This window comes from Manihot esculenta, chromosome 12 (genome assembly GCF_001659605.2).
Source record: "Manihot esculenta cultivar AM560-2 chromosome 12, M.esculenta_v8, whole genome shotgun sequence".
In the NCBI taxonomy this organism is placed as follows: domain Eukaryota; kingdom Viridiplantae; phylum Streptophyta; class Magnoliopsida; order Malpighiales; family Euphorbiaceae; genus Manihot; species Manihot esculenta.
Genome location: NC_035172.2, coordinates 3,722,753 through 3,743,492, shown reverse-complemented (window position 1 = coordinate 3,743,492; position 20,740 = coordinate 3,722,753). Strand labels below are relative to the sequence as shown.

The 20,740-nt window shown below is 35.0% G+C and overlaps 5 protein-coding genes across 5 annotated transcripts; 2 read left to right on the top strand and 3 right to left on the bottom strand.

The window, feature by feature from the left end:
* The first annotated feature begins 244 nt into the window (after positions 1–244).
* On the top strand, positions 245–5,183 carry LOC110627704 (probable pectate lyase 20). The gene is made up of 7 exons (XM_021774053.2): positions 245–514; positions 822–878; positions 1,296–1,361; positions 3,366–4,008; positions 4,111–4,214; positions 4,315–4,453; positions 4,552–5,183. Exons 1-7 carry the CDS (start codon positions 414–416, stop codon positions 4,771–4,773), a joined length of 1,332 nt encoding a protein of 443 aa, XP_021629745.1. The 5' UTR covers positions 245–413; the 3' UTR covers positions 4,774–5,183.
* Positions 5,184–7,574: 2,391 nt separating this feature from the next.
* Positions 7,575–9,547, bottom strand: LOC110628408 (putative kinase-like protein TMKL1; the record flags this gene model as incomplete). The annotated part of the gene is given in 3 exon segments (XM_021775052.2): positions 7,575–8,069; positions 8,071–8,294; positions 8,701–9,547. Coding segments are annotated over 3 exon segments (1,491 nt in total), but the record flags the coding sequence as incomplete, so codon positions are not given.
* A 1,882-nt stretch (positions 9,548–11,429) lies between these two features.
* LOC110627703 (pentatricopeptide repeat-containing protein At5g48910) lies at positions 11,430–14,079 on the bottom strand. Its single transcript, XM_021774052.2, has one exon. The coding sequence runs from the start codon at positions 14,020–14,022 to the stop codon at positions 12,052–12,054; it is 1,971 nt and encodes a 656-aa protein (XP_021629744.1). The 5' UTR covers positions 14,023–14,079; the 3' UTR covers positions 11,430–12,051.
* A 597-nt stretch (positions 14,080–14,676) lies between these two features.
* Positions 14,677–17,690, top strand: LOC110627705 (alcohol dehydrogenase 2). The gene is made up of 10 exons (XM_021774054.2): positions 14,677–14,967; positions 15,113–15,249; positions 15,659–15,705; positions 15,969–16,294; positions 16,390–16,472; positions 16,558–16,633; positions 16,744–16,805; positions 16,916–17,011; positions 17,147–17,308; positions 17,398–17,690. The coding sequence occupies exons 1-10, from the start codon at positions 14,769–14,771 to the stop codon at positions 17,512–17,514; spliced, it is 1,305 nt and encodes a 434-aa protein (XP_021629746.1). The 5' UTR covers positions 14,677–14,768; the 3' UTR covers positions 17,515–17,690.
* A 48-nt stretch (positions 17,691–17,738) lies between these two features.
* On the bottom strand, positions 17,739–20,442 carry LOC110627706. Its single transcript, XM_021774055.2, has 4 exons — positions 20,052–20,442; positions 19,196–19,257; positions 19,006–19,110; positions 17,739–17,975 (listed from the first exon to the last, which is right to left on the bottom strand). The coding sequence occupies exons 1-4, from the start codon at positions 20,287–20,289 to the stop codon at positions 17,844–17,846; spliced, it is 537 nt and encodes a 178-aa protein (XP_021629747.1). The 5' UTR covers positions 20,290–20,442; the 3' UTR covers positions 17,739–17,843.
* Positions 20,443–20,740: the final 298 nt, after the last annotated feature.

Genomic DNA, 20,740 nt, shown 5'->3' with positions numbered 1-20,740 from the left:
GTTGGTTTAGATGAGTTGTCAGATGCGAGATGCAGCCTGCAGGCACGTGAGTGACCGACACACATGAGACGTGGGAGAGTTGAAGCTTAAATGGAATGGCTCATTGAGGAGAGAGATAGTCAGTTAGTGGCGGTTAGAGAGATGGTGAGGTGGTTAAAGTGGTTAGTATTGAGGTTAATTGACTTAACCTGGGTTAAATAGGATGGTTAAAAACGAAGTTGCGAGATTTAGGCCTGTATGTTGTTTTGGCTATAAAAAGACTGCTTCGCTAGAGCTCTTCTTTGATTCATATCGATTCATTTTCTTTCCTGATTTATTAGACTGGGGAACTAACAGAGAAAATTTACTCTCAAACGAGAGAAAAGAGGAAGAGTACCAAGCAGAGTTGAGATTAAGAGGGAGTAGAAGCAACAATGGCGGTGTCGCTGAGATGTTTTTGTATATTTTCATTGATGATTCTAGTCCTGTTCGTTAATGTGAAGGCATCAACAGAGAGGAGCCAGCTGAAATCTAGGTACATTTTAAGCATTCATGTGCTCTGTATACTGTAGTGTTCTTATTGAGAAACAGAGTTTCTCTTTCCAGCTAGAGAAGTAGTGATTTTGAGCTCTTAATGCTAGATTTTGCTCTTACAGCTATAGAATTCTATTCAATTTTTTCGTATCCTTCATTCAATCAGTTCCGTCTGCAATTTGCACATTGTTCAGTGTGCTTTCTGAAAAGCTCCGGTTTACGCATTATATACTCCATTTATATAAATAAATCAGGAATGCTGTATTCTTATACCGTGGATTTGGTTGCCTTGGCTTTTCTTCCCTCAGGTTGGAGGAAAAACAGCTGTTGCAAAGCTCCAAGAACTCATCAATGGCAGTGGATAGGTGAGTTACAGTGCACTCAACCTTCACAACAGATCCTGATTGTAAAATTCGAAAACGGTGAAACGCGTATCGTTTGGTCAATTCCAGTCGGAATTATCCAACATCCGGACATTTAAGCCGTTGAGATCGGGGCAAAAATATAATCTGGATCGTTAGTTCTGTTGCATTTCGTTTCTTAGAGTCCATTGCTCTGATCTCAGTTCTCACTCAGAACGAATTGCTTCCTTAACTGTGACTGTGAGGTTGACTACATTAGATTTTTCAATGTACGAAAATGTCCTTTAGATTTCTAGCGCAGTCGATCCTAGAGCCAATTACAGTTAATAAAAGTTTAAGGCTAATTTAGTCATCCAGTAAGAAAAGTCTTTGGATATATTTTTTTCCTTTAATTATTTTCTTACTTGCTTTTAATTTCAGGTCAGGTGATGCATGGAATGAGCATGCTGTTGAGGATCCGGAGGAGGTTGCTTCTATGGTTGTTGAGTGAGTTCTCTTTTATTTATTTTTGTTAGGAATCATTTTATTACACGTCATATCCTTTTAATGTATCTCCTCTTTATAATAACTGTTTTTTAGTGATTAAAAAAAGACAGTTCACATGACTTGTATTATTTAAGTCTCTGAATTGAAAATAAAGGAAAAATAATCTACTTGCTCTTTTTTTTTTCCTTACAAGAGATTAAGGAGCCTTAAATTATGCGTAATAGTATTTTCTTTTTCTAATTTTATTGTCAATAACATGTGCTTACTTTGTAAAATTAAAAATTCACACATTGTTAATTCTTTTAATAATTTTGAAGTATTTAAAAATATAATACTTGGTAATATGAAATTTAAATTAACAAACTTTACTTCTGTTATTAAGAGCCATTAGGATCCAATTCTGAGTCTCCTCTTGAAAACCTCACAACGTAGTACACGTCCCTTTCAACTCCGCTTTGGTATGGAAATTTCACTCAGAAACCTTAATCAGAAGATTTTTCCCTAAAGAAAAAGAAAAAGGAATCGCAAGCTTTTTTTGGCTAGATTTGAGTTTTTACCCGTGCAATCTTCTAACAGTTAAATTCCAGCCATGATATTCTTCTTTTATCCATATGCTTGGGAGCCTGGATAGACTATCCTGGTTTGGGTATAGAGTAGATTCAGTTCTTACCATGAAGACAAATTTTACTTCCAAATGGATTTGTTCAACAGTATTTGTTAGTTAACTGAGAATGGATTCCATAATTTATCAAAGCAAAGGAGACTAGTCAGAATGGTAACATTCAATGGGCTTTGACGGTTTGACGACCATGGTTAACATACGTGTACCGTAGTTGGGTGTAGTTACATGCATCTCGAACATATGGTAAGCAAAGATCCTATTAACCAAGTCTTTAATTAATAATTCTTCCACCATGTTCAACCATGTTCTCTACTGTTGTGGTCTCTCTGCCTTTTAATTCTACCGCCAGCCTATTCACATGCCCATGTCGTGAGATCCGCGCATCACGCCCTTAATTTATTTCTTGTCTTTTTTCTATCCCCTCTCCAAATCTAATTCGCTAAGTACATTAGTTTCACTTGCCATCCCATCCTACCGACGTGTGTATGACTTCTCATCTCTTTCTTCCAAAATAAAATAATGCTCTTTATACTTGCTTTTCTAAAGCCATAATCTTACTGGACATTGAAGCTCACTACTTCCCATGTTGCATCATATTTTTATTTGAACATATCAGAGAATATGCCATGCATGCTCTTTTTAATTCCTTGTTTACCGAATTGTATAATTAGGATATGCAATCCATTTTGGATCGTGTTAATCTTTCATATTGGATTCTAATTACACCTCAACCAACTTTAATCAAATTATGATTTTGTCTGTTGGGTCACTTGTCCTTTGGTATTAAATTTTACCATCGATTAGACATAATTACTCTTTTAAGTTCCCTATTTGTTTTCTAATTCAATTGAAAAAGTGGTGATTCCAATTGTATTTTTTGTCCCAACTATGTGGGGTAGACAACTTAATTCTGCTTCCCTTCTCCAGCCTGTCAAGGCTACAAACCACAGATACCAGATCTGGATTCATACGATAAGATTAATCAGAAAGCTTTCTAATCTAGCACACCTCAATTGAGAAAAATCGACTTAATCTATATATGCCCACCGTCGTGAACTCATTTATTGAACCTCACCCCCTTCCCCGCCCCCCCCCCCCCCCAAAAAAAAAAGCAACTTTCTCCTTTTATTTTTACTGTTCACTGGCATGCAAAGTACTAGCTAACCCTTGCATTTATTCATTGAACAGTGAAATGTAGGAGAAAATGATATATAAATTTTCCGTATGGAACGTATACTTGTACCCGTGTGCATCTTCCACACTGTCACATGGCCCGTATATCTTGATATGGGACATCATGCGCTTTAATTGGCAAATGATTAATTTTATCACATTAATTGTAATAACAATATCACATTTTCTTGGATTTATGATTTTACCAGGAGCATACACAACAGCACAGCAAGAAGGAATTTAGGGTTCTTCTCTTGTGTAACGGGCAACCCAATTGATGATTGTTGGAGATGCGACCCCAATTGGCAGCGAAACAGGAAGCGTCTTGCTGACTGTGGGATTGGTTTTGGACGCAATGCCATTGGTGGTCGTGACGGCAGATACTATGTCGTGACTGATCCTCGCGATGATGACCCAGTTAATCCAAAACCTGGCACTCTCCGCCATGCTGTTATTCAAGACAGACCTTTGTGGATTGTGTTCAAGAGAGACATGGTGATCACTCTTAAGCAGGAACTTATTATGAACAGTTTCAAGACTATTGATGCTCGTGGAGTTAATGTCCACATTGCCAATGGAGCTTGCATTACTATCCAATTTATCACTAATGTCATTATTCACGGTCTCCATATCCATGATTGTAAGCCTACCGGCAATGCCATGGTTCGTAGCTCGCCTACTCATTACGGATGGAGGACGATGGCTGATGGAGATGGGATTTCCATTTTTGGGTCTAGTCACATTTGGATTGATCATAATTCTCTATCGAATTGCGCAGATGGCCTTATTGATGCTATAATGGGGTCAACTGCCATTACTATTTCGAATAACTATTTCACTCACCACAATGAGGTCAACTCCATTTTCCTTTTCTTAATTAGTGTGATTTATTTGTGCTATTTGCCATTTACGGAATGTACAAGTACTAAAGGTTGCTTCTTAAGCAATGCACAGGTTATGTTATTGGGTCACAGCGACTCCTACACAAGAGATAAGCAGATGCAAGTAACAATTGCCTACAACCATTTTGGCGAGGGGCTTATCCAGAGAATGCCAAGGTAAAGATAAAATGGACACCAGAACCCTTGTTTGCTTTTTCCTTATGAATTATTATAGAAATAATTTAAGTCTGACTATGCCAATGACTTAACCATGCAGGTGTAGGCATGGGTATTTCCATGTAGTGAACAATGACTACACACATTGGGAAATGTATGCCATTGGTGGAAGTGCCGAACCTACCATTAATAGCCAAGGAAACAGATATCTTGCCCCTAACAATGGTTTTGCTAAAGAGGTAATCAAATTGAAATCCTATAGAAATATACCTACGAGAATGAGGATGATATGGCAGCAAAATTATAACCAGAATGAAAAATTCTTTCGCCTTGTCAGGTGACAAAGAGGGTGGAGACAGCAAATGGTGTGTGGAAGCACTGGAATTGGAGGTCTGAGGGAGATCTCATGCTTAATGGAGCCTATTTCACTCCATCAGGGGCCGGAGCTTCAGCTAGCTATGCCAGGGCCTCAAGCTTAGGGGCCAAGTCCTCTTCCATGGTTGGCGCCATTACTTCAAGTGCTGGTGCTCTTTTCTGTCGCAGGGGTCACCAATGTTAATTCTCACTCTCAAGTTCCCAACATCAGATAAAGGGAAAAAAAAAAAAATCGCTTCCCTTATCCAGCAAGTTTGCACCCATTTTCTGTTTCATCTTCCTCCTTTTTCTCTGTATTTGTCCCACTCAACCAAATATTTGGCAAGTGTACATTACATTACAGGTGCCATATTGACGTCACACCCAGACACGAAAGAAATCCACTTGTCGCCACACCATTGACCGACCTCGGCCTGCTTTAGATGCCGCAGTGTTGCTCACCATCTTCATCATTTTGTTCAACGCTCTGTTCCTCATAGAGCCTATTTGTCCATTTGCTCCTCTGTACTATAATTTACGAATTCTCAATTCTGAGTAATGCAAAAATTTCATATCAAAAAGATAAATGTTTAGCTCCAAAGTTCTTAGCTTTAATCATTTTGCCTCTTAATTAATTATGGGTTTGTCCTTCCCATTTTTACCTTTTTCACTTCCACCGTACAAATTGAAGTAAACTTCCCAGAGCATGCATAATTGACGTTTTGGTTGGTGACAATTCCTCATTGCTTTGCATGTGAGGTGGGGACACCAAAGGCATGTGATACATTCTTCACCTACAAAACAGTGGCATTTTGCTTGCCAACCTGTGAGTTGCACAACAACAAGGTATGATTCTCTCCGAGCCTTAGGAGAAGTATCACCTCAGAATTCCTTGTGGATTAGGAAATGGCATAACACACTTCTTCTTCTTTATCCCTCATAACGTAAAAATAAAAATAAAATTATTGAGTATAGCCACCAGATTGAATAAGATGATTAGCAAGTTGGCTGATTTGCAATTTTTATTCTTCTATTTCTAAGCATAGAACTCCAAAGGGTGTCTTAGTGCATAAGACTTCTAATCTCACGTTACATGATAAATATGAAAATAAGTTGAAGGAGAGAGTTCCCGGAGAAGCAAGGAATATTTTGCTCTGAATTTAATAGCATGTGTGCAAGCAGCCATGTGCAGGGTCCAAATTGATATAAAGGCAGATGCGGTTCCAGTTCTTTACTCACCACCAGCTAGTTGAAGTGGTAAAAGAATTGTAGAAGATTGCTATTTCCATAGGCCACCTGGACTGTCTGTCTCAGTACTTTCTGTACTTCAAAATCATTCTTTCCATACATTATTTCAGGTTTACAAGACCAAATAGATAGAAGAATTCTTGTATTCACCCATTTAATTTAAAGTTACACATTATTTAAAATTAAAAAAAATCTTATCTAAAATATTATAAGATCCATATATTAATATAGACCTAATAACACTTTGCATGTTTTTAAATTTTAATTCTAAATTTTTAATTTTATCACCGCATTTTAGAGATTTAATATTTTAAAATTTTTTATTCAATTGAAAAAATAATAAGCAATATTCCAGATAGCCTACGTGGTATTTATTTTTATTATTTCTAATGATTTTCATGCGACACATTATCAATATTAAATAATTCAGCAATAAAATTAAATCTATAGAATAGACTAATAAAAATATGCAATCGATTCAATTAAAATATTCAAAAATTGAATTATATAAAAAATTAAACTGATCAAAATAAAAAAATTGATTTGATTTGATTTTGATCGCGAATTCTTTACTACTTCTCTCTCGTATCACTCTCAACATAATAATTTACTTCTAATTTTCAACAAATCATAGTATTCAAAAAATAATAATCAATCAATAATAAACTTCTTCTCAATCTTTAAATAAACTAATTCAAATAATAAAAATCTAGAAAAGAAATCTCAAATCTTGGACATAACTAAAACACATATATCCGATGCAAATCGCAAACACAATAGCAAATCTCAAATTAAATAATAAACATGCAGTAGAAAATGAGATGAAGCACCAACGAGGAGAACAATTCAATGTAGATAAGTTCAAGATCTTGATCTCCTAAGGTAATGATGAGGTGAGATCGAGACATGCAGATGCACTATCAATAAGTTTCATAAATGACGATTTTGACAACGGTAATGGAACCGATTGTGTAGAGAGAAAGCGATAGAGAAGATAATGTTGAAATGATGATGATGATGTATCATGACACAGAGAGATGCAATCGGTGATGATCGACTGAATAGTGAAATACGAGTGGGGATTGAGAGAAGTGTTCTCGTAAGATAAAAAATTTTGAAAGCGAAGGCTAAATGAGATGTAGTTTGATCGGATTTGATTATTCTAATCTTTTTATTTTATTTTAATGACGGAATCAAAACAAATCAATGTATCATTTGAAATTTATTAAAAAATAATAAAAATCACCAGATGGGCCGCCATTTGGATACAATTATATTTTTCTTAAATTTTTTTTGAATAAAATTTCTTAAATGTTGAATTTTTAATATGCAGTGTCAAAATTGCAAGTTTAGAATTAAAATTGAAATGAGGCAACGTTAGGATTTAGGCCATTAATATATTATTCTAATTTTCGGGATGGGAGCCCTAAGATAGAGATCTGATATTGCATAAAGTACAAAGCACTCTTTTAAAATACGAAGTACAACCAGAAAAGACCTTCCCCGAAAGAATGCCTTGATCATTTGGATCACGTTTTAGAGATTGGATTGGGATAATAAAGGTGGAGAAAGGGCTCATCATTTCAGCCCATTAACCCACTTACATATATTTGCATTCATCAACGTCTTTGTTTTTCTTAGTTTATAACATGTTCAACTGCTTCATATCATAAAAGAAAGAGAGATTATTGATCCTCTTCTAAAGGAATTTTTGAATATCAACATAAATTAGTTTATCTTTAAAATGAGCCTGAGAGATCAATTTACTCCTGATTCCAATTACATATGTCATCATAATTTTACCTGGAAATAGAAAAAAGGAAGGGAATATGATTATATTTCATTAGAAACGGTTCCGTTTTCGCTTCTTGTTTCGGCAGGACTGTACAAAGCAGACCTGTTTCTCGGTCTGTTCTCTTCCAATTGCTTCACAACTTCATCCATGGTGGGTCTAACTGAAGCCACTGGAGCACAGCACCCCATTGCCAGTTTCAGTGCCGGAATCAATCCTTCTTCCATTGGATTCTTTATCCCCTTCAAAATCTCCACATCAAAAATCTGCATTGTTGTTTCCTCCAAAACTGCCACTTTTACCATTGAAGGGAAGTCCACAAAATCACAGTTTCTCCCATTCTTCCCAGGTTTTTTGCCTATCAAAATCTCCAGTAAAAGTATTCCGAATGCAAAAACATCTGTACTGGAATTGCATTTCTTCATCCTCTGAAGCTCTGGTGCTTTGTAACCATCTGTTTTTTGCCAGTGCCACTATCTCATCAGCCACGGCTGGAACCATTAGCTTGTCAAGCACAAATTCAGTAAGCCTGTCAACAAATAATTCATCCACAACCACATTTTTGGATCTCACATTTCCATGGGTAATGGGTGTCTCAAAGCCTGCATGAAGATGTGCTAGTCCCCTGGCTATAGCCAATGCAATCTTGCGCCGCTTAGCCCAGTTCAACACTGGTTTTCCAGCTTCTGCAATTAACCAGATGATAAGAGAATAGTTGAAAATAATAATATGCAGCTGCAAGTTTGAATTCAAATATTTTTAAAATTTGAAAGTTATCTTTATTTCCAAAAAATCATATGATAAATTGTTAAAATTTTATGGCCGTAACCATTTTCATTAAATGGTATTGGGTAGTTAATTTTTTACAATTCAATAATAATAATATGCAGCTATTATGTTCATCTCTACCCATCTTTTCTACTCTCTTCTTTAGTTTTTTTATTATATTTTTAACCTTTAAACACTTTTCGATCTTTAAATCCAAAGATGATTAACCATCTATAAACCAAATCTCTTTTAAACCCAACAAGAACGTTATTTGAGAAGAGTCCATGTAAAAGAGACGAATAGCTAAGGCAAAAATGAGCATACCATGTAAAAGATCATGAAGGTTTCTGTTAGGAAGATGGTCATATATGAGCAGCTTCTCCCCTTTTATTCCCCGGTAGAAAGCTCTCAAAGGAATCAGGTTCTCATGTCGACTTTTTTCCAGTTCTTTTATCACTTGTAAGCACGAACTTCTATCCTTGCAACTACCTTCTTTCAACAACCTTAAAGCAATTGTACCTCCATCAGCAAGCTTTGCTTTGTAAACACTCCCATAACTAGTTTTCTCGGTTACTTGTCCTGTCGCATTCAGAACATCCTCTAATGTCAAATGCTCGCCGCCTTCAAACAAAATTAGCTTTCCTTCGCCGCGGCCAGTGCCACCATTTTCATCATCTTCTCCTTCCTCTATATCATCTTCACTGTCCTCCTTATCTTTTCTCTTTTTGTTTTGCATATAGCCAATCAACACTGAGGCCAAAACTACGACTCCAGTCATTAATCCAATCACAAAGCCAGCAATTGCACCTGAGATCAGTCTTGAACTGTCGCTGCAACTTCTTAATGGCAACCCAAAAAGACTAGGATCGTTCCCTTCAAAAACCTCCGGACCAAATTTTGGTTCATAAAAAATAGGCAACATCCCACTAAAATTATTGTGCGAAAGATTCAATTTTTCAAGGTTTAACGAAGTTAAACTCTGAGGAATAGAACCCGAAAACATGTTATTGTATAGATCGAGCTCCTTGATCCCTTGAAAGCCATTAAAAAATTCCGGGAAATTCCCAGAAAACTTGTTGCTGCTATTCTTGCACGTAGAGCTGGGCAATGCAGGTTCAGGGAGAGACCCGGATAGTGAATCCTCTATCCGGGTTGATATTAAATAAGAAAAAAAAAATCATAACAGCACTAACCTTTTCTATATTTGATATTAAATCATTGTATAAAAACTTTTCCACTTGTGTCATCAAGGTACCTAACCTTCTATATGACAAGCAAAGCTCCATTTTGTATGGAAACAATCTAATAATTATTAGATTTATTGAAATTTATTAATTTTACATAAAGTTTATCAATTTTTTAATGGACATAAATTTCATTTAATACACTCTTCTATTTTAAGATTCATTTTCCCACTAACATAAAAACTAAAATTTTAATGATAAATAGGTGCATTTTCCTTAAGATTGAATTTTCCATATTAATAGAATCCATTAAAAAAGGAGCCCTTGTAATTTTTGAGATAAAATAAACTCAATTTTAAGTTTTTACCCAAATAATTCAACAATTTTTTGAGTTAAAGTAAAATTAATTCTAACATAATGAAATATTAATTTAATTAATAAAACCAAACTTTATTATTTAATTCTTATAATATGAAAAAATTCGACAGTTGATCCTTCTGTTTTTATAAATATATTAAAATATTTTTTATATTTTTTAAAGTTTAATCATAATATTTTTATTAATTTTAATTGTTAATTATTTTAAAAAATCTAAAATATTTTTAGTAAGGAGGACTACTTAATAAATTTTTAATAAATTTTTATAAATTATAATTAAATAATAAAATAATTAATTATAAAAATTAACAAAGTAATTAACTAATAGAATTTTTAAAACATTAGAGCCATTTTAGTATATCTTTTAAAATTAAAAGATGAATTATAAATTTTTTCATAAAATAATGATTAAATTATAAATTTTTTTAATAAAATATGGTTTTCTGTATTTTTAAAATATTAATAATTATATACTAATTTAAATTAAATTAAATTAAAATATAAATGAAAAAAAAAAAAAAAAAAAAAACCATACCACTCTATAGAATACAGAATTTCTCGTCACAAATCAACAATGACATCAAAACTTCAACTATCCATAGAATAATCTGTGACAAATATCAAAGACAACAAACTCATAAAACTAGCTAATTCCTAATAATTTCTTAGAAAAGCCAAAAATATGAAAAACATTCGACTATTTAAGGACACCAGAACATCAAACTTCATTAACAAATCCTAAACTCAAATTATATAAAAAATAATAATAATAAACCAACAAACATGAACAAAACAAATCCACCGAACTTTCAAACTCGCAAGTAAAAGAAAGCAGAGCACTGAGAGCAATAATGCCGAGTCTCTCTATCATTAACAAGGTTTTATTGTATTGTCATTGCGTTTTCTCGTATGGAAATGGATTTAAGTTTGTTAATTTTTTTTTAAATTTTAAACAATAAACAATTTTAATATTTAAAAATTCAAAAATTGATATTTAATTATTATAAAATGATAGAAATCATTAAAAAAGTTTTGGATTTTATTTGAATAAAAAAAGTTCAAACTTATTTATTTGATCCACAATAAAAATTACTTGAAATTTATTTGGACTTTTTTTGCTAAATAAATATTAACAAGTGCATAAATCCAAATTCTAATTATGCTTTTCATAATATTTGGTTATTTAATTATTGGTTTATTACAATTCACAAAAAAAAATGCATGCCAATCAATAATTTTACTTTTGTCCCAAGTATTTAATCAAGGTAGCAAATAAGATTATACAAATTAATTGTAAAAAAACTCAAAATTTTAGTATAATATACGTCTTTTTTTTTTTTTTTTTTTAAAAGTAAGTCTTTTAATACTTCATTTTTCAAAACATAGATTTTTTTTTTCTTTAATACAAAAATAATTTTTAAAAAATCTATATTTCTTGCTTGATTTTAGCCTTCAAAGGACAAATATTGATTTCTAGAAAAGTGAAAGAGTTCACTGTGAAATAAAGGTATATATATATCAGATTCAACTTCTTTCAGTTGATTGTTTAATAAATTATCTTACAACCCTAGTGTGAGTGTATATACTCCTAAAATTCACACCTTCATAACAAATTTCCAAAGAAGACTTGAGCACCAGCATGAGACTTGAAATCAAGTCCACCTGAACCTGTAATGTAATTATTATACTCACCAAGACTTGCCATACCAACTGGGATTTTCTTCTTCTATGCAACTTTTGTTCAGCATGCTGGGAACACACCATGGTAAATTTCTTGTCTTATCACCTGCAATGCCATTTCTGATAAAAAAATATCAGGAACAGGAAGCAACGACCGGATTTTAGTGGAAAAGCACCCGCAGCTATGCCAGAAGTAAAATCCACGCAAATTCCAACCTGCTCCTGGTTTTCTTGTTCAATTCTGTATGGTGCTCTTGGATGTTGGCACTTAATAATTGACTAGTGAAGCATAATTTTTCTGGCTGAAACTCTTGCTTGTTTTCATCCTCATTCTCCTTGGTTATTGGCCAATCTAAAAATTTTATCAAGAGCAAAAGATTCTCATTCTCATTCTCATGCCATTGTTGGACCTTACTATTAGAGAGGCATGGAGCTACCAATAGTCCATACAAGAACATGCCCCATTCTCAAAATGATGAAATCGCTTCCGGTCCCTTACTATAATCTTACGTTGATAGATCTTTGAGATTAGCTTAATTGAAGAGTGACAATCTTCACAAACACGCAGGTTCTTAACAATCCTAAGTGGGGTTTGGGGGTTTGTACTGATTAAACCATAGGCAATAGCAATTCTCTCACTGTGATAGTGTAGTGTACTTTCTTTGTCTTCTTCATCCATGTTGAGCAAGACTTGTGTGGTGTTTGGCCTGTAGCCTGTAGACCTCAATCTATTTGAAATTTCCTCCAACATGGAGTGGATTTCTTTAGCTCTAGGATGGGATTCATCTTCTACAAGGAATTCATGAATGACTCCATCAAGCTCAATCCAACTACATCCAGGTTCTTTTCTTATATCCATTTCCTTCATTTTTAGCCTCACCTCAGCAACTCCTTCCCAATTTCCCCGAGAGGCAAATATATTGGAGAGAGCTACATAAGATCCACTATCATGTGGAAACATATCCATCAAGATCCCTGCCACACGTTCACCCATCTCAATGTTTCCATGCATTTTACAAGCACCAAGCAGTGCTTTCCATATCACATCATCTGGTTGAATAGGCATGTTCAGTATAAGTTGTTCAGCCTCCTCCAAAAGCCCAGCACGACCTAGAAGATCAACCATGCATCCATAATGTTCAATCCTAGGTTCTAAACCAACAGAATTAACCATATCATTGAATACTGAACGACCCTCTTCCACTAAACCAGCATGGCTGCAAGCACTCAGAAGACCAATATACACAACGTCACTGGGCGTCACACCAGCTTGTTGCATCCTCCTAAAATACGCAAGAGCGTCCTTTGCCCTACCGTGCATAGCAAGACCACCAATTATAGCACTCCAAGTAACAGCATTCTTTTTATCACGTATCCGCTCAAACACCTGAACTGCCTTCTCAATGCTTCCACACTTGGAATACATATCAATCAAAGCTGAACCAAGCACATCATTAATCTCAAGCCTATTCTTTTCTGCATACAAATGCACCCATTTACCAAGTTCAAGAGCACCCAGCCGTGAAATTGCAGGAAGTATGCTAACCAAAGTCACGTAATTAGGAGGTATATCTCCCATTTGCATATCGTGAAACAAATCTATGGCCTCCTTAAAATGGCCACTTTGTGCATACCCCGATATCATTACATTCCAGGACACCACACTTCTTTGAGGCATATTATCGAACAACTCTCTGGAAGTTTTGATGTCTCCCAACCTGACATATCCATCAATCATCACATTCCACAAAACCACATTGCCGTCTTGCGTCCTCTTATCTCTAGCTAATTTGCTACGGTTAACATACTCAGAAACGTGTTTGATAAACAATACATTGGCATCCTCCATGAGTCCACACATAACATACATCCTAATAAGATTGCTAGCAACAAATTCATCATTATCCAATCCTAATTTGACAACAAACCCATGAACCTGCTTCCCTTCTTGAAGCCTTGCGGTTTTAGCACAGGCTTTCAACACAGAAGGGAAGGTGAATCTATTGGGTTCCACTAACCCATCCCCACACATTTGGCAAAAATAAAACAACGCTTCAAATGGGTTCGAATCGCTATCATTTTGACTATCATCGTCATCAGTTTCAGCAAAAGCTCTGATGACGGTATTCCAAGAGAAGCAATTGGGTTCATGAATTTGAGCAAAAAACTTACGGGCGTAGTTGACGTCACGGTGGTTTGAAAGGGAGAGAAATTTGAGAATTTCGGCTGCAGCAAGAGGGTCGCGGACAAGGCCGGTTTTGATGAAGTGGGCGTGAATTTGATTAAGTTGTGCGATAGATTTGCATCTTGTGATTTCTGGAAAGAGTGAAGACGGGTGAGTTGCTCGAGTGGCGGTGGCAGGCACATACATGCTTGAGTCCATTGGCCAGAGCTGTAGCTGCATGTTTGAATTGAATGGATGGAGAGTGGAGGAAGCAACTGGATGGAGATTTCTCTCAACTCTCTCTTATTACTGTACGTGCTTCCAATAAAAATTTGCCACGTCAATATCCAAGTTCAAGTGAATTTATTTAAGGGAAAAGAAAGAAAGCAAAATAAAAAAAAATCTCTATATATATTATTTATTTATTATATTTTTTCATTTAAAAATTAGAATTTAAAATTTTAATTAAAATTATTAATAAAAAAATATTTTTAGACAGATTATTAATTAAAAATATATAAAATTAAATGATTTGAATTATTATTCAAAAATAATATAACTAAATTATGTTAAAATAATTTAAAATTATTTTTTAATATTGTCTAAATAATATTTTTAAAAACATATTTTTCTAATGACGATCTCTCTTTCTCAGTTATCTAATCAATCAAATTAAAAAAAAAATGAAAAAAATGAAAGATAAAGTATACTTGTTTAGGACTCATCATCTTCCTTCCAGCTAACTCTTAGTATCAAGATAAAGTGAAAAAAAATAAAATAAAATAAAAAAAGAAGAAGAAGGTGCCTTGAAAGGTCGTTACTTAATTGGGCGGCCCTAATCAAGGACTGGAGCAGAATACAAGTTGAATTATAGCTTGAATTGTCCAAAACCAGGGCCATCATTGCTACCCAAAGGATTTCCTGTCTGTGTGCAATTTGTCAGTGGTTTTTGACAGAAGTCGTCCTACTCTGCTTAAATTGCCCACATGTCTTCTTACATGCGTCACAAGCTGAGAGGCTCAACTTTGACACTTCTCTTTAATAAGCTAATCAAGAACTTTGACACCTATTCCTCCTCTTTTAAACCTGCCTATTGGAGTTTACAACCAAAGGGAGTTCGTTTAATCCATTCTCCTACTGAGTCAGCCATGTCCAGCACTACGGGTCTTGTTATTCCTTGCAAAGGTCTGAGCTTTTCTCTGCTAGACCTTGTTTTTTAGTGTTTTTGACTTCTGGGTTTTCTTGTTTTGCCATTAACCTATGTGGGTTTGCACAACTTTGCTATGCTCAGTATAATTTGTTTTTAACATTATTGCTCTGCATTTTACAGCTGCTGTAGCATGGGAGGCAGGGAAGCCTTTGGTGATTGAGCAAGTGGAGGTAGCTCCACCACAGGCCTTGGAAGTGAGGATCAAAATCAAATATACCTCGCTTTGCCATACTGATCTCTACTTCTGGGAAGCCAAGGTTAGCTACAGGATTACTGCTTTCCAGTTTCCTGGGCTAGTTCCGTTGTGATTTGATTGGGAACACATGATCTAGTTTTAACTTTATGGAAACTCCATTTGCGAATATGCTGCCTGAAAATTTACTCAGCCATTGTCTATATCCTTTCTTGTTGTAGATTTATTTTGTCATCTAATCCGAAGTACAACAATGCTGGTTAGTTTCAGTCTTGTCCTTATAGTTTGTACTAACTAATTAAAATATTCCAATTATTTTAAAATTACATTAAAATATCTTTATATTTATATTTTCTTAATTAAAAAAATATCCGTTAATTTTATTCATTTTTATTGTTAGCTTGTTCTAACTAATAAAAATATTCTTAAATGCATTCCTTTCAAAAATTTGAATTTGGGCTTTTACTTTTCAGGGCCAGACTCCATTGTTTCCTCGCATATTTGGACATGAAGCAGCAGGGTGCGTTGCTCTATTATTTTTGACACGACTGTTTTCTTCTTCTTCTTCTTCTTCTTTGGATAAACTAGAAGTTGCTGTAACAAAACTAGTCACAATGAATAGGAAGCTACAAAGCTATGTTTGTGTTTCTGCTTTTAAATATATCCTGTTATTCGCAAGAATCATTTGCGCGCTATTAACTCTTGTTTCTTTTTCTTCATTGGTATTTCTGTTTATGACTTTTTTAGTATTAATAATGCTGCAATCACTTAATATTGTGACAGAGTTGTTGAGAGTGTTGGGGAAGGTATATCAGATCTCAAGGTTGGGGATCATGTCCTTCCTGTATTTACAGGAGAATGTGGGGAATGCAAGCACTGCGAGTCCGAGGAAAGTAACATGTGTGATCTGCTGAGAATAAACACAGACAGGGGTGTTATGCTTAGTGATGGCAAATCTAGGTTTTCAATTGATGGGGTACCAATAAATCATTTTCTTGGGACATCCACCTTCAGTGAGTACACAGTTGTGCATAGAGGTTGCCTTGCAAAGATCAATCCATTAGCACCGTTGGATAAAGTCTGCATTCTCAGTTGTGGCATCTCAACAGGTTGTTCCTTGATTTCTTTGCTAGAATATTGAAGCTGCAATTTTTTGTCATCTCAGATATGATTATGAAAACTTCCCATATATTCAATTTCACAGGACTGGGTGCAACATTGAATGTGGCTAAACCGAAGAAAGGTTCCTCGGTTGCTGTTTTCGGATTGGGAGCTGTAGGCCTAGCAGTGAGTTCTATGCAGAACTACTTGTTTATTTATTCATCACCGAGGAGGTTCACCTTATCTTTTATTTAATTTGTGCACTGATTAGGCTGCAGAAGGTGCAAGAATTGCCGGAGCATCTAGGATCATTGGGGTGGATTTGAACCCCAGTAGATTCGAAGAAGGTAGCTCTTGTCGCGTTTTTTCCTTGAGAAATCTCATTCCTACTGTAGAATGTGATCAATCTAGGAACTAAAACTAATTTGGTTGCTTTATTTTTCTCTTTGGGGCTTAGCCAAGAAGTTTGGAGTAACTGACTTCGTGAACCCAAAGGAACATGATAGACCAGTTCAAGAGGTAGTAAAAGTCTTTGTTTCTTCAATTTCACATGGCAAATGAATATGCCATTTTTTGATAATTAGACTCAGGAGTACTTGAGCACTTACAACTGGCTTTGGCCTTCACAGGTAATTGCAGAGATGACAAATGGCGGAGTCGACAGGAGTGTGGAGTGCACAGGCCACATTGATGCCATGATCTCAGCTTTTGAATGTGTTCATGATGTAAGCATTTTTAACTGAAGCCTTGATCAGGGAACCTGAAACAGTTGTTTGTATGTTTTGTTTCAGCTGTTCACATTTGATGCTTTATGCCAGATGTAAGATAGAAAATAACATGGGTTTTGTTTTACATTGAAGGGGTGGGGGGTGGCAGTGCTCGTTGGTGTGCCCAACAAGGAAGCAGTTTTCATGACCAAGCCAATCAATGTGCTCAATGAAAGAACTCTTAAAGGAACTTTCTTCGGGAACTACAAACCTCGGACTGACCTTCCATCTGTTGTTGACATGTACATGAAAAAGGTGATACTACAGTTTCTTGCAATGGCAGGTTTCTAATATTCTTTCTATTTCATTGACGATTAATCAAATAATGGTTAAATTTCCTGCAGAAGTTGGAATTGGACAAGTTTATAACTCACAGGCTGTCTTTTTCTGATATCAATAAGGCCTTCGAGTTAATGGTGAAGGGGCAAGGCTTGCGTTGCATTATTAACATGGAAGAGTAGGATCCAGCTGGAAAAAACTGAAGCTGAAGCTTTTGGTTAAACTTATGAAATAAAGGATAAAGGATATGAACAAATATCACCCTATATCTCTTCTGTAATCTATCTTTTTCTGTGTGCCTATGTAATTGTATGACCTGAATCATTTGCACTTTGCAATGAAATTTGCAGATTGCATATATTTGTAGAAAGGGTAAGTTATAAATTAAAAGAAAAAGGACATCCCGTCAATCAAAATATATGTCTTGTATATATAAATAATCCGGGTTCCTGTTCTAAGTGCATACTCGCTGCTAATGGAGCAGGTATAACACGGAAATTGTTCAATCACATTACTTATACTTTTCCATTATTCTTCTTGCTTCTTCTACAGGATCCTCTGAAGAATCTGCTCCTCCACCACGTCTTGGTCCTTTATCTTTGTTCAGAGCAATGAACATGAAATATACGAATCCCATTGTAGCCTGTACATCAAGCAAAATGCAATACCAAATACCATCACAAATAGATTAATCAAAGCTGCTTTGCCCCATGTTTTGAATAAAAAAATTTATAAGATTTAATTTATTTCTTTCCACCCATTTTCTACTTTGAATGAAAGAATTTAATTCTTTTTAATTTAAAAATTTTTTGTTTTAAAAGAAATTGAAAACATAAATGATTTTGCAAGAATTTATTTGAATTCTTTTTTTGCGAAATGAATTATTCCAAACGAAGGAAAAATAGCCTATTCACATGGTATTTCAAAGTCCTACTCCCAACTCCAGCTCCATCCCAGCCACCTTCTCTCCTAAGATGGTTTTCCTAATTCCTTCAATATAATTAGCAACAGGATGTTTGTTTTTTTTATTACTCAGATACTAAAAAAGTGCTTACTTCTTATCAAGAGAGTGAGAAATACTAACTTTAACACAAGGGAATAACGGATCCTAGATATAGGGACAGAATTAAATTCCCATAATGAAAGACAGGTTAATTAAAAAATAATAATATAAAAGCAAAATATATTCTTTATATATTCTATAGATCCACAAACTCACTGCATAAATGTACATATACAAACACATCTATGTAGGTTGCATAAACATAAATGCATTAACGATTGCACAAGTATCTTAGAACAGCTACATCGCACATTAAACCAATGACCACTAGGATTATGAGGCAGGCACTCATCCATATTGAATTTTATTTCCTAACCAGCATGTTGTACTATATTTGTCATCGGAATCTAAATCAAAACTAAGAAGAAGAAACTAACACCTCGCTTTCAGAGCTGATAAATAATCAAAACTTGTGTACATAATATATTATCCATTCTGTACACCACCAACACTGATTCATTGTTATGAGTACTGTTGTGCGGTAATTGTCAGTAGGAAACCCTTGATTAATTCTCCGCTCATACCCCTTACTGGTGAATAGGTTATGATTGATAAATTTGAACCATCTCAGATTAGTTCTTGCAGTGAGATATAAAAACGGGCAACTTACCAGAGCAAAGAAAGCTGTAGATAGAAATGACTTCAGCAGAAAGAGTGAAACGGCCAGTGCGACCACTGTTACTGAAATCCTTGCAATTGGTCTTGGTACAGAGTCCTTTAACCAAACATATATTTATTAAATTAAACAGCAACATACGACCTGAAGAAGGAAGAGAGTAAAAGAGACAAATTGATCTTACAGGCACCAGATCAGTTCCTGCTTCAACACCATCCCTCCCAACCTTCCATGCTGTTTGAACAACTATTTTACAGAACCAAAAATGCCCGTTAGCAATCTCTCTAGTAGTTTGCTTAAATTAGCAGAACATCAGAATAACTTCACAAAAAGAAAGCGGTCAGCCAGCATAATCTGCCACAAATTGGTGGAGGAATTTGAGCATTTCAGAAGAAACATGTAGCTCATTACTGAACAGTTGATCAAAAACCTTTGCAATCAACCCATATTAAAAATAAATGAGGCAGGCTTATGTGGATCAGCTATTGTTCAATAACATATGAGTCTGCTTCATTTTCCTGGATAGACAACATTATAATTTGAATCAAGACTCTTCAATCCTTGATTGACTGGTGCATGTAAATGGGAAAAAGGGGATTCAAATTTTTTCTGCAAGGGGTCAAAATGAGGCAGTGTTTATACCAAAAACTATTACATTTTGGTTGCAGTGGCATGTATGCTATTAGCAGTGGCATGTAAACCAAAAGGTGTCATTTTAGATTGGCGGTTCTGATGAACTATGCGTGATAGGCTTCTAGCAGTTAGAGGCGCAAAGGCTAATAGCAAGAAATCCACTGGCTCCAATTTCCAATCCAAATACCGACTTAAATATCCAAAAACAATTAAACAAAAAAATTTTGCAAAAAATACAATAAACCTAAACAACGGTGCTTCACCAAATCATAATTCACCCATACCACTACTGCCGAACCCATTCAAGCAGAAAGTGAGATCATGTAAATGAATTCAGAACCAATAAGCAGTAATATTAAACTCAAGCTCAATTAACAAGTAAAGAAAAAAGGAAGACAATGGCAGACCTTTGAAGATATCAAACTGAGCAGCGAAAACGACGGGAGCGCACCTAGAATTGCGAGTCGCGGGTTTGAGAAGTCGGAATTTTGGGAGCAGAAGATATTGGCGCTTCAGTTTTAGAAAGGAAGCGGAGGAAAAAAACTGGGAATTGGGAGTTAGAGTTAGGGTTTGGATTCTGCAACATTTGAGAGAGGGGGAAGGTGAGATGGAGCATAAGCTATCAACCATGGCTGAAGAAGCCATCAATTGCTTAGGTGTTTTTTTTTTTTTTTCTAATTTAATTTGTTTATTTATTTTATTATTAATTACTATGATTTAGGAGCCAATAAACCAGGGCGAAACTGAAGCAAAGGCCGGCGATGGAGAAAATAGAGCACTTCTCCTGGCCTCACAAAATCTAAAGGAAAAGGGCCCACCTAACCTTTACCCCCAACTTGAAAATTGTAAGATATCTCCGAGATTTCAAAATATTATGTAATAATATTTAAATTTAATAGAAAACTTTATAAGATTTAATTTAATATTAAAAAATGCATTTTCTGATATAAAAAAATTTATGCCTTGTGTAAGAAATATAGTTGATTCAAGCAAAAATTTACTGGAGAAATCCCAAGATTAAAGCGTTGATATTAAAAGAAAATATTAAAAGAAAAATACAAGAAATCTTCTTCCCTATTTTTCTATGTCACTCACC